This window comes from Magallana gigas, chromosome 6 (genome assembly GCF_963853765.1).
Source record: "Magallana gigas chromosome 6, xbMagGiga1.1, whole genome shotgun sequence".
NCBI classification, from domain to species: Eukaryota; Metazoa; Mollusca; class Bivalvia; order Ostreida; family Ostreidae; genus Magallana; species Magallana gigas.
The window spans coordinates 37512188-37525717 of NC_088858.1; the positions used below are offsets into that span (position 1 = coordinate 37512188).

The 13530-nt window shown below is 32.2% G+C and overlaps 1 protein-coding gene across 2 annotated transcripts; it reads left to right on the top strand.

The window, feature by feature from the left end:
- Positions 1-142: 142 nt before the first annotated feature.
- On the top strand, positions 143-10620 carry LOC105341080 (ectonucleoside triphosphate diphosphohydrolase 5). Of its 2 annotated transcripts, XM_034469132.2 has the most exons (15): positions 143-262; positions 602-972; positions 1102-1181; positions 1744-1887; positions 2183-2252; positions 2560-2595; positions 3117-3202; positions 4083-4162; positions 4334-4395; positions 4487-4580; positions 4817-4849; positions 6506-6657; positions 6893-6946; positions 7049-7155; positions 7765-10620. In XM_034469132.2, exons 2-15 carry the CDS (start codon positions 618-620, stop codon positions 7849-7851), a joined length of 1440 nt encoding a protein of 479 aa, XP_034325023.2. In that variant the 5' UTR covers positions 143-262; positions 602-617; the 3' UTR covers positions 7852-10620. The 2 variants fall into 2 exon arrangements, with proteins under 2 accessions (XP_034325023.2, XP_034325024.2); XM_034469133.2 differs by lacking the exon at positions 4817-4849.
- The last annotated feature ends 2910 nt before the right edge of the window (positions 10621-13530 follow it).

Genomic DNA, 13530 nt, shown 5'->3' on the forward strand with positions numbered 1-13530 from the left:
GTAAAATAAAAGCAAAGGATCAAATGAGAAGGTAAAATTTAAAACATTAGTCTAAATTATGTTTGTTTTCTTTAAAACGGTTAAATGTTATAACTGTTTTAATTTTCTAAATTCATTTCACAAAATCAGAGCAAAACTAATCACTTCCGGTTATTTGCAAAATTCGTAAACACACACGTCGTACGTCAGTCGGTCATTTGGGTCAGTTTTGTCTGATTTGCTATCGACAGGGCGCAGTCATGATGATGACAGTGTGATATAGGTAATTGATTTACAGCTGGACGTATGAAAACACGAATGGGTTTCATCATTGGATATTTGCTAAATTGTCCGCATAACTTGAAACATAATTTATTTTATTTTTGAAAATCAAAATAATTCAGTTTACAAACACACTGTTTACGAATTTCCCAAGATTTCATTTTGTTCTTTATGTGCAATGAATAATTTTGTTCAAACTTACATAGATTCAGGTACTTTATTTGAAACAATTTACCTTCCCTTTTGATTAGCAGTTAGTTGGTGAAGGTTGTGAACAATTATCTTGATTATAGAGTGAACACAAATGTATATGTATTAACTGGTTATTTGAATATTGCAGATCATGATGCAGGAAAATGTTGCACTCAACTCCACGCCTTAGCATGTATCAACTCCGTGGAAGAGTGGGTGGGTTCCTGATTCTGGTGTTTGCAGTGGCTTTGATCATCGTAGTCGCAGGTTATGATGACCTCAGGCACAGATTTGTCTCGAAGTCCATCTTTAAGGACAAAAAGAATCCTTATGTATTTAATGGAGAAGCCACACTTAATGTACGCAATGAAAATCTGAGGGGAAGTAACGGATTTGCCCAAAGCATAACAAGTTCACCTGGTTTGCCCAGTAAAAATGATAAGGATGTGTATGCAATAGTGTTTGATGCTGGGAGCACAGGGTCAAGGGTTCATGTCTTCAAGTTTAGAATATTACCAGGTATATAAAATATAGTCTAGATTGTATATGTGGAACATTATTATCCTTCATCAGATTATCAAATGTATACCCTTTCATATGTGCTTGAAGGTAGAGTCACATTTAAAGTGTTACATTTGATTTTGTTAGATGGACTTTTGAGACTGGATAAAGAGCTCTTCAAGACAACTAAACCAGGACTGTCAGCTTATGCTAGTGACCCAAGGATGGTAATTTTTATACTCCATGTATTAGGAAATACTATTACAGAAACTTCTATCAAATAGTCCATTTCGGTTTTTTTCTAAAACTCAATTTAATGAGAGTCCAAATAGATTTTTAGAACAGGAATTTGTACATGTTGTAGGCTGGCATTTTATCTTTGATTTTTGTTTTCATCCTACAAAGTGACATAAAAATTCAGGAAGTTTATGTTTTCCTACAATGTCACAAGATCTCTTACAACATTTAAAGAATCATCTAAATCGGGGTTTTTTAAAGGATATAGTCGGGCATGTTCTAAAATGAGGAGTGATAAACTTCCCCTCCTCCTACCAAAATAGCCCTAAATAAATCATTGTGTTCTGATCCTTATTTAATATACTTCACTGCATCAATTGTGGTTAAGTGTTTTGTCTTTGTGAATGTATTTAATATACATCAATTTATTATTGAATCATGCTCTTGTAACAGATTTGCTCTTTGGCTGAATATTGGGTGCAACTTAAAGGCCTCAGTGTGTTATTATTGTACATGTATTATGCTAATATAACAGATTTACTCTTTGCATAGGGGGCTGAGTCTCTCAGGCCAATGGTGATTGAGGCCCTTGCCTTTGTTCCAAAAGCCAAGCAGAGGTCAACTCCCATAACCCTGAAGGCCACGGCTGGATTGCGTCTTCTGTCTGAAGGAGTAGCTGACAACATTCTAAATGAGGTATTTTCAATTATGCTAAACCAAATGACAAGATTATGAATTGTTGAAAAAATGTTTAATAATGAAATTGATATGCAATGTAGACAAACACTCTTAAGACTACATAGATCCGCAGCCTTAGCATTAACTGGTGAAAGACAAAGAGGCTTTATATATTTATTCATAACCAAGGAACATTCACAAAACATGGATAGTTCTGTGGTTCGTAGATTAAGTGTGGGGCTCTTGTCAACAAAGACAGTCTTTATGTTTATACCCCTAAGATAGTTTTAATTATTATTTGGGATAATTATAGGTCACTCAGATGTTTAGAGAATACCCCTTTCCATTGGGAGACATCAGTATCATGGATGGCATAGATGAAGGTATAAATATGCATGGTTATATACTTTCTAAATTGTATTCATAATAGTATTTGAATGTTATTTTGGTCTTTCCTAACTAATCATATTTTGGGTACTAACTGTTTAAATTATATTGGAAGTCAGTCAGGAAATATCACTTCCATCTAATCTTTGATACTTAATATGCATAGATTCAAATACAATGTCATGCACAACTCGAATTGAGTAGAATGATACTTTAAATGCTTGATTCTAAAGACAAAATTGGAAATTGATGTACATTTGATCTGCAATACCTATGTTTATTTTGTAAACCTTTTTTTTGTAGGAATATTTAGTTGGATAACCCTCAATTACATACTTGGTAAGTTATTATCTACTTGGTATTATAGAGTTGCATTGGATGAAGTATGAATCAATATCAGTTGCAATGTGGGTTTTTTTACTGGCTAAATAATTCTTATAACATGCTTTGATATGGTGGTTCTTTATGATATGCGTCTAAAACGTACCATCCTAAAATTTTTATTGAGTGAAATAGATTGTCATTTATTGTTGTGACATATCATCAATATCATCTAATTCATGATGAAAAAAATTATGACACAGTCTTGTATAGATTGCTTGTATAGATTTATTAGATTGAGAAGATATTGAATTTCTTCCTCCATTATTCCATTGAATTATTTTGTACATGTACATCTGTTTGATTACTGGTAAGTATGAAAATTTTTACATTTGGTACAAAACAACATGCCATGTTAAAGCTGGTTTTATCATTTTGTTTCATTTACAAAGATACAAGTAATTTTCTCTGACGTCTCAGTCAGGGAATATTTGAGCTTTGGTAACATCTGTATTACATGATTGTCTGTTTTCAATCAGGTACCCTCACCAGTGGTAACAAGACAGTTGCTGCCCTAGATTTGGGAGGGGGCTCCACACAAATTACATTTGTCCCCCAACACAGGGTAAGCTTTACCGATATTTTTACCTACATTTTAACCAGGTAATTTTAAAAGCTCAAAAGTTCTGAAAAAAATATTTTATTGTATTGCCCAGGTTACTGTAAACTAGGGATGGGACGATCCACCGATGCACCGGTGCATCACGATATTTATTTTGACGATATTTGGATCGATACATTTACCATTAATACAACGATACCTAAGCGAACATCTTTTTATTTTCCAAAAATATCCGAGCTTCAAATATCGGCTATTTTTAGTCCGCGCGCCTAAATATGAAAGTACAAAGATGGCGGAAAACCTCGTAGAGTTGTCAAAACTGTTAGGAAGCTAAATCTGGAGTGTGGACAACTTTTGGATTACTTGTTTATGAAAAAGTAGAGTATATGAGACTAAAGTAATTTGTAAATTGTGCAACGCTCATTTTAAATATATCAAAATAACTTTGGACATGCGGTAATACATCGACAGATTGAATAAATTTTTAACCCTTATTCATGTTTTCATTTAGTTGCAATGTATCGTGATATGTATCGTATCGCATATCATGTATCGTGATATGTACCGAATCGGCTAAGTACAGTATCGTCCCAGCCCTACTGTAAACCTATTTTAATTTTCATCTATTTTAATTCTCAGTTAGCCAACAATTAACTTATGGCTAATTTTATAGCTAAGCATATGTGGATTAACTTTAACACATACAAAAACTATATAAGCAGTGGATAACATTGATTTTTTTTTTGCCAAGAAGGCATTGTAGTGATTCTTGCTAAAAATAAAAAAAATTGGCCCAAGAATAAAAGTTGCTTCACAGTGGTTTGGCAGCTGTAAAATTAGGCACTCCGACACATGTATTTATCTATAAATTGTTTATTTTCAGGAGACTGTGAAAGCTGTACCCAAAAACTTCACTAGTAAAATCACATTGTTCAACAGAAGCTACAAATTATATACACATAGGTACAGTATATTATCACCCTGCTATAGTGTACTGTATCTACATTTATTTAAAGAACTTTGTTGATAAATACATGTCATTGTATGAATTGTTCTAAAAAGTATTGTAGAAAAAAATTGTAATGAAACTATTTATCTAATGATAAAAAACTACCACACTTTCTTTCATTTTAGTTACTTAGGCCAGGGATTAATGTCAGCCAGGTTTTCCCTACTGTCAGATAATAGAAATCCAGGTATGTTCGTGACATTTTTAAAACAATTTCTTTTGCACCTTCACTATTAAAGTATATTGAATGCCAGAATTTCTAAATATTTTTTTTTCAGCTGATGTACTGAACACAACCATTCTTACCAGTCCATGCTTGCCAAACAATTTCTCTGGAAAATTCCGATTTGGATCACATAAATACCAAGTTGGGTAAGTTGTCAAATGCTGGTATTTCTTTTCATTCTATTCTTTGTATTGAATATGATGAATAAGTTAAAATTAAGGAATTATACGGTGTAGATGCTGAAATAATTTACAGTCCAAGATGAATTTGATAAATTAATACATGTATTTATGAGTACATGTACTTATACAAATTTGATATGAATGCTCATTCATTGTTGTAAATGTGCATATCCAAATATGGGAACACTTATTCTTCCCAGGAACACCAGAGATTTTAGATTCAGCATTTACAGGTTTGGTTTTATACAGGTATTATAACACCCCCACCCCCAACCCCCATTCATAAGTCATGGAGTGATTGATTGTTGCATTCACAGTCAGAGTCTATTCACAAGTTCACCTGAACATAAATTTTATATTCCAAATATCTGGCACTGGCATATTATTTTGTGTTTTAATCATTCTATTGTTATGTTATTGTAATTTTGAACATTACAGGTAATACTTTTTATAATACAGGTACACATGTAATGATAGGTCAATTTATGCAAAATTTGATAAGTCAATACAATACATGTTTAGAGATTATTAGTAATTTTGTAATAGTTTTCCAGTCCTCCCCCCCCCCTTTTTTTTTCTTTTTTTTTTCAATGCATGCTCTACATGTATGTGTTTGAAATTAGGAAAGGGATGCTTTCTGTAGCAACTGTAGTTGTTTACAACAACAAAACTGTTAAGATTTTGCATGGAATCTCATTTCAAACATTCACATCTTTAGCAAGCCTAGCAAGGATATCAATATCCTTAATAATTCTTATTAAAGTAAAAGAGTAAAAATACATGTACTTGCAAATTGTAAGAGGCAAAAATGGATTTTCATTATACAGGATCTACATGTATTATACAACATGTACATTGTCCAGGTAGTTTGTATGATGACTCCATTAAGCTGGTTTTATCATACCTATAATTATTCAGGTGAGCGATGTGGCTCATAGGCCTCTTATTTTAATTTTTTGCATTTTGAATCATTTACAGTTTTACTTAATATGAGAGAGAAACAGTGGTTATGATTTTACGCTTTACAATCTTGTAAAAACTTGTGTGAAAAGGAACAAAAAGGTTTTAAAAGTCTTCTGTTGCAAAGAATATTATTGGTATTATGTTTTGTAAAAATGGCAACTTCACATTTCAGACTCTGCATGTTATTTGGTACAAGATAACCAAAACTTGTACAGTTCATGGTTTTTCTTCTACTACTAAGAGAATGTGTACATGTACTGCAAGTTAAACAAGTACGATTTAAGGGTTAACAAATGTTTGATGTTACATGTACTTGAGAATAAACTATCCTCTCCTGTCCTAAAAAAGACTGCGGGCCTGAGAACCTTGGAATTAATTTTTGATGGCCTTTATAATGTAATTTTTAGCAAGGTGTGTAACTATTTTATTGATTAATTATTAAATGAATAGCAGTGAGCTAAAAAGTTCACTAACTGGGTAATGATATACTTTGTTTGTAACATGATCAATTTGACATTAGGATAACTGTAAGTTGGTAATAAGGTGAGGTGAGTTGTAATGCTTATTCAGTATGGTGATGTTAATGTTCAAACCACAGTTAATGGACTTCAACAGACTGATTTAATTTTTATGCTCTTTCATTTATGAATGTGTAACACTGTGATTGGAGGAAGTAACATTTTAGTAATTAAATACTGACAAGCTTGGGTTTTGGTATTTTCGTCTTTAAACTTATGTTATATTATGCTAGAAATGCTCTAATCTTTAAAAAGTCTTCACTGCAATTAACAGCTATATTTTCTGTTTTCTAATTTTTTTTTATTTGCTCCACATGTAAAATAAGAATTACCGTAAGTGTAAGCTAATGAAACAACCTTTCAAAACAACATAGAATAACTTCGATAATTTTTCCCATATCATTACAGTTCGCTGACCAATGGAAGCTCTTTCTCTGCCTGTTTAAAGGATGCTGTTAATTTTGTGGATAAATACATGGTGGATATAAAGGAACTCAGCAATGCTGATATATATATCTTCTCCTATTTTTTCGATCGAGCAAAAGATGCTGGAATCATAGGTACGTGTAAATAAAAGATGCAGTGGTAAATTCAGTGAAGTTTTTTCATGCTTTGTGAAATGAACAAGATATAGTTCATTGCCTCTCTTCTTCAACGACCAGCCTAACCCCACCCCAGCCCTTAGTACATGTACTGACTTGTTTAGTTCCATGTAATGAAACATAGAGTGTTGCTTTTCAGAAAAGTCTACAACATGACAATGTGCTATGCCAATTTTATTCTTTTTGCACACAGGGAGAAGTGGAGGCCAGATGACAGTAAAAGACTTCAAAAGGGCAGCTAGACATTGTATGTATCCAGGATATACTTTAATGTTTAGCATCTTACCATTTACCAGCACTAGGTAATTGAAAGTGAAATACTGATTTTCTATTCAAATTCTATCAACAGATTTTTCCAATCCTTTACTTGATCACCCATACCTAGGGATGGATCTAACCTATATTTATGCTTTACTTCATGATGGCTACCACATACGGTCCAATAAAGGAATGGAAGTAAGTTGAATTTACTGAAGTTATAAGAGCCATGTTATTACAAAATTATTCAACTGACAAATATTTAAACTCAGGATGAATTAATGAAAGTTTGAACAATATATACTAGTATTCATGTTTGTAAAGAAATCAATTTTTTCATGCATGATACCAACTGTACATATTGTAAATATTAAACAAACAGTTTGAATATGTAATGAAATCAGATAAAGAGCATAGAATTGATAAAGATAATGTAGCTTGTGTCTGTAAAGAAGTGTACATTGTCATTAATATCTCTAATGGTCATAGGGAGTTAAAGTTCAGGTCAAAAGGTTAAAGATCAAGGTATGATGTTATACCCTTGGCTAGTGATGCTCACTTGTTGTATCTTGACAGTGATCAATTTTAGTGCCCTTTCTTTTTAAAATGTTAGTGAGAAATTTTATAGTACCATAGATTTGTTTTTTTAAACTACTGGTCTCTACAGGATAAACTATTTTGGGTTGCAGTTTTAATCATTGTTATACATCGTTACTGCAAATAAACACATAATGTAAACTTATTTGAATGGCCAGGGAGAAAACAAAATATGTTGATATTATAAACATCAATATGTTTCCGTTTCAGGTAATAAAAAGAGTCAAGCAGACAGAAATAAGCTGGGCTTTAGGATCTGCATTTCATTTGTTGTCTTCCATGGGCTTGGCTCGATAATACATGAACACCCACAGATTATGTTATTGATTATGACATTGTATAGATTTGATGGGATCTCATTTTGATGTAAATGTGCGGGTTATTTCAATGGAAGTGTATGCATTTATAATTTGGTCATTACTGATTTAATTGCACCTGTCCAGTAAACAGTTAAGCACATGTTCATCTAGCACACAAGCACCAGTACATGTATATATACACAAAATATTTACATGTACATTTACATGTGTGTAATGATGTGACTGACCTATACTGTAGATTCCTAATTAAACGCGAGGAATTAATTTCCGCATAAAATCACGAGGAGCACCATCGAGGATTTTAAAGTCTCGCTTTAATTTTTCAGACAGTTTTGAAGTATAGGAAATTAACCAAAAAAATAGTGATCACGATTTTTTTTCTCGCAATTTGATACAAAACGGCGTAATCGCTGAATTAAGTACTCACGTTAAATAAGGAATTTACAGTTATCAGTATGATTCCTTGCCAGGAAGGTGATTCAATATTCAGCCTAGCTGAATTACTGCATTATACTATATGACTGTGTTATTGTGATTAATATCTTGCCCAGAGATTATTTTGAAGTGCGTGTTAATAATTTCGAAATACCAAGATTTTTGCACCTTTTGTATGTTTTCCACAGTCTCATTTCCTAAACTGTATTGAATGTGTGGGTTAATTGTTATAAGTGTTTTACATTATGTACTTAATGTACATGTGCAGTATATTTGTTGTTTTTACAGAGAATTAATGAAACTGCATCATGCATATATGACTGATAAAGTCTGTGATTGGTTTCAAAATATTATTTTTTTTTGTAATGATTAAAGAGACCAGCCTTTGCAAAATTCTAAATAGCCACTTTTATTTTAACTGTTAACAATACAACTTTTGAAAGAAAAAAAATTGGTTATCTGACATCATTGTTTCATTTTCTCTTCTTTACTCTCTGGGAATTCTTTATATATATCTACAAAAAAAATAAAATCAGAAGAATATTTTTAGATTAACAAGGTAAGTCTTTATTATTTTTTCAATGTTTGTACTTATTACCACATAGCACTTTTATATATTTTTCTCTGTAATAGAACTGGAACATGATCTAGTTAGTAAATGCCTATTTCTAATTAGTGAATGCTTATGTGATGACAGAGGGATAACTTGTGTTTTGTTGTTTACTGATACAAGATAAAGGCAAACTGAATCAGTTAAGGAAATAGAACAGGGTATACTTTTTTGTGTAAGTCTGGTGATTATATTCATGCTGTACATATTTGTATCACTCACAACAGTCTACAGAACTACTAGTATGTTTCATTTAACTTATGTTTCATTTAACTTATTCTGAACAGTGTTTTGAAGTTTTAAAGAGGGAAAGTTGGAGAAACAATTAATCCACAATGTTTGAATGATGTACACTGTATTCTTCATTAAGAGTTGTGTTTCTATGTATGAAAATTTTTTTGAGCCATTATTGTACTATAAATTTACATCCATATGGACTTGGTACATTTACCAGCATTTGTGTGTATGCTTTAGTTATTTTTCTTGCAAAGACATGTGCAAACAAAAGTACATCCCTGATAACCAGTAATTTTTTATCACCAATGACTATTGACCATGAAATACTGTAAAAGGACCCAATAGTTATCCTGTGACATTTTTGTTGAGCAAAAGTGATGATCAATAATTGAATTTACACAACTGGCAATAATTGTTCAAATATTCCAATATAACCACCAATCAATTATCATGAATAAATGACTATATAAAAATTTACATTATATATTGACCTGTCCTTGAAAAGAGTCCCTTAAGTTCTATTTATAGAATTTGTATTTACAGTATTACTCATATGCTTACTAGCTTTATGTATACATACTGACACAAAGTGTAACATTCACACACAGTATGATAATGTACCACAATTTTTGAAAAGACTAAATGCTGATTTGTTGTTTATTGCAACAAATATTTTTTGAAATTTACTCAGGAGTACACTAGCAAAAGAGTACAAAATTTTAATTGTGTTCAGAACATTAGGCAATGCTTTATTTTCATTTCTCTTCTTTAATGGATTTTTCTAAATTATTTGAAACAAATTCTATTTCACCAGGTCTACTGAGCAAGGCTTAGGGGCAAAACAAAACTAATTTGTATTGATAATAACATATCCTGGTGTGAAATTTTTTTACAAATGCATGGATCAATCTCTTGCCTTCCACAAAATTTGAAATAGTGGTTAGGTATGTTCTATATCACGGGGAATCTTCTCAACATTAGGGGCCCTGTAAGTGTTACAAAGCCAGAACAGGACACAGGACTCCTGACATTGTGAGGATACTCTGTAATATGTTTTACGATCTTGACATCAAATAAAAATAGCCAGTTTTTAGCTCACCTTCTAAAATTCCATTTTACTCATTGTCGGTATATTTTGGATATGACTTCATAAAGCTGAATTTATCAGACATATTATTGCTCAGGTGAGCGTTGTGGCCCATTAACCTCTTGTTTTTAATATAAAGAGGTGAAACTCATTAACTCATTGGTCTGTTTGGCTGCTTGACAGACAGACAGACAGACAGAAGTTTTGATTGTGATTAAAATTGTAACTTGCTTACTTTATATGTTTATTTTATTTCCTCAATATTTTGTTAACATGAGCTAGTTTATTGGAATTGTGTATGGAACTTCTTTTACAGTAAAAACTGTCTTCACCTTGGAGAGAATTACATGAAATATTAATAAATTATTTTCCTTCTTTTTTGTTTTGAGTGTATATTTAGGTCACCTGAGCTGAAGGCTAAAGTCTGCATTTTTAAGGATTTTCAACTTTTTCTCTGGTATTATGGGCTAATTTCTACCAAACTTGATACAAAGAATACTTATAAAAGGGTTTTTGATCCATTTACATCACATTTTTAACTGTTTCTCTGGAACCAATGAGCCAAATTTAACCAAACTTGACACAAAGTATCAATGTACTTGTGAAGGGAAAAGAGATTCTAAAATTATTGGGACTGAATAAATGGATACATGTACAATTGATTGTGAAGTTGGCTTAAGTTGGTATGGAACACCTCCATAATGTGACATACTTCCTATTGAAATAATAAAGTCAAGTATAATTTTAATTTTTTTCTATACCAATAATGTAAAGGCGAAGAGCAGTGGGTTAAAGCGTAAACTACAAGTCATTTAGCCATGAGTGCAATTCCCTCTGGGGCTTTTAAAATTGTTTCCTGTCTAAAAAAAAATGTTGAAGGTTATTTTTTTGATCAAATATAGTAAAATTTGAAAATTCTAAACCTAATGAAATTATAGGAGGCTATGTTTGAAATACATAGGGAATTAAACTAGACTGACTGAGTTTTGGATTCTATATACACCATGAATTTAAAATACTTGAAACAGTTTGAACAATTCAGTTATATAAGTTTGACTGTAACCGCTGGTGTTAGAGAGATGCCATTTACCTAATTGTAAAGGGTTGAAATTAGAATTCTGTACAAGTGACTCAAACAAGGACAGTCTAGTATTTACTACAAAACTACATGTAAATGAATTGTCCTCACATATGAATTCTTAGTGATTAAAATACAGGTATAAAAACGTCTACCATCCCCATCCCTGAATTAAGGTATTTTTAATAGTCAGTTGGAAATGTCAGTTGTAAAAGTTAAGATTATTAAGCTGAACAAAACGTCTCGGTGTTCATCCAATGAAATGTTTTTACTGTATGAAATAAACACATTTTTGTCTTGCTGTTGGGATGACTGATTTCCACTTAACTTTCAAGTGGTTTTGAGGAACGATGTAGTGATCTTGACCTCTGGTTGCGACCCGAGACCTTGAACTTGCTGGATATCACGAACACCCGCTTTTCGCCCAGTGCTTTTGGATTATTTTGGTTGGTGATGGAAATGACGATACACTTATAGAAGCCAAAAGTTACGTTTTATTCGGATTGTTAAATATTTAAAAAATTATCGAGAACGAAATGAACAGCAGATTTTAAAGTGAGTACAACCTGTCTTTTATAGGATCAATCCAAACAACAACGGCTCTGGCTATTTCCTCAATGATCATTCTGCCCATTTTCCTATTTTTTCTTTTAATCAGGGTGAACACGTAGAAATTTTGTTAAGTATACATATGATGTACAGTGCTGAAAAGTCTTCGCTATGTAAACAAGGCTCGCGCTATGTTTAAACTTTTTTTTTTCAACCCTCCATCTCCTTATCGACGAAATTCATCGCCCAATATGAAATAAGTTCCGCCGCTCCTGTCGATAGAATAAACCTCTTGCTCAGGTGAGCTAAAACAATTTAATGGGGTTGAACTTGAAATTACCCGATTATGCACCGTGTCTTCTTGATATAATATGAGGATGGTGTATGATAATTGCTTAAACTTATTTTTATGATATAATTTCATTTTGAAGGAGAATATAAGTTGATACATAAAGTCTGAGAATTCTAAAACTCTTTAAAAATAATAATATTACCTATTTATTTCTTGAACACGTCTTTTTCAATTTTCGAATGATTTCGAAGTTGTCTTCCATATCACGTTTCCTCAGTCCATCTTATACTGAACTCTATACATTGGACCATATATATATATATATATATATATATATATATATATATATATATATATATATATATATATATATATATATATATATATATATATATATATATATATTTGTTATACTTTCATGTTAAATACTGAAATCTGATTGGTTAAGACGCAGTTAATAATATTTACTATTACCCTCAGCGTTAGCAACGCACTTGGCAACGGGTAACATTAAAAAATGTTACATGCGCGAAAATTATGCGCGTACGGTTCGCTGTAGAATTCACGTTATTCCTATATAAAAGCAGTAAAATTTTCTTAAATTTTTTAAAAAAGACATTCAGTATAACAAAATAAATAGTGCCTGTTTGGGAGGATAACAGTTGAAATTGACACCCCTCGAAAACCATTGTCAACCTCCGCTTCGCGTCGGTTGACAATGGTTTTCTCGGGGTGTCAATTTCAACTGTTACCCTCCCAAACAGGCACTATTTATATAATAGTGCCTGTTTGGGAGGGTACCAGTTGAAATTGACACCCCGAGAAAACCATTGTCAACCGACGCTTCGCGTCGGTTGACAATGGTTTTCTCGGGGTGTCAATTTCAACTGTTATCCTCCCAAACAGGCACTATTTATTTTGTTATACTGAATGTCATAATTTTTAAGAAAATTTTACTGCTTTTATATAGGAATAACGTGAATTCTACAGCGAACCGTACGCGCATTATTTTCGCGCATGTAACAATTTTTAATGTTACCCGTTGCTAAGTGCGTTGCTAACGCTGAGGGTAATAGAAAGGATTATGAACTGCGTCTTAACCAATCAGATTTCAGTATTTAACATGAAAGTATAACAATTACAATTATGGTGAATTATGGTCTGTAAATGATAAGTATAAATCTTGCATTTATGCGGTTTGATCATAACAGCAGATCTTAAATTTGCATACTAGTTCAAATTTGTCTTTGGGTTAACGTGTTTCAATATTCCTGAAAGTGGCATGGCCACGATTTTAAGTACCCCCCCCCCCCCCTGCCCGTTTTTTAATGTTTACAATGCTTCAGTGAGACATTTATAATGGATAAC

Bases quoted from the DNA above. Each gene is read 5' to 3' on its own strand.
- LOC105341080 (XM_034469132.2), top strand. From the start codon at position 618: ATGTTGCACTCAACTCCACGCCTTAGCATGTATCAACTCCGTGGAAGA. The intron at 2,253-2,559 runs GTATAAATATGC...TTTTTTTTGTAG, and splicing joins CATGGATGGCATAGATGAAG to GAATATTTAGTTGGATAACC. The intron at 4,163-4,333 runs GTACAGTATATT...CTTTCATTTTAG, and splicing joins TACAAATTATATACACATAG to TTACTTAGGCCAGGGATTAA.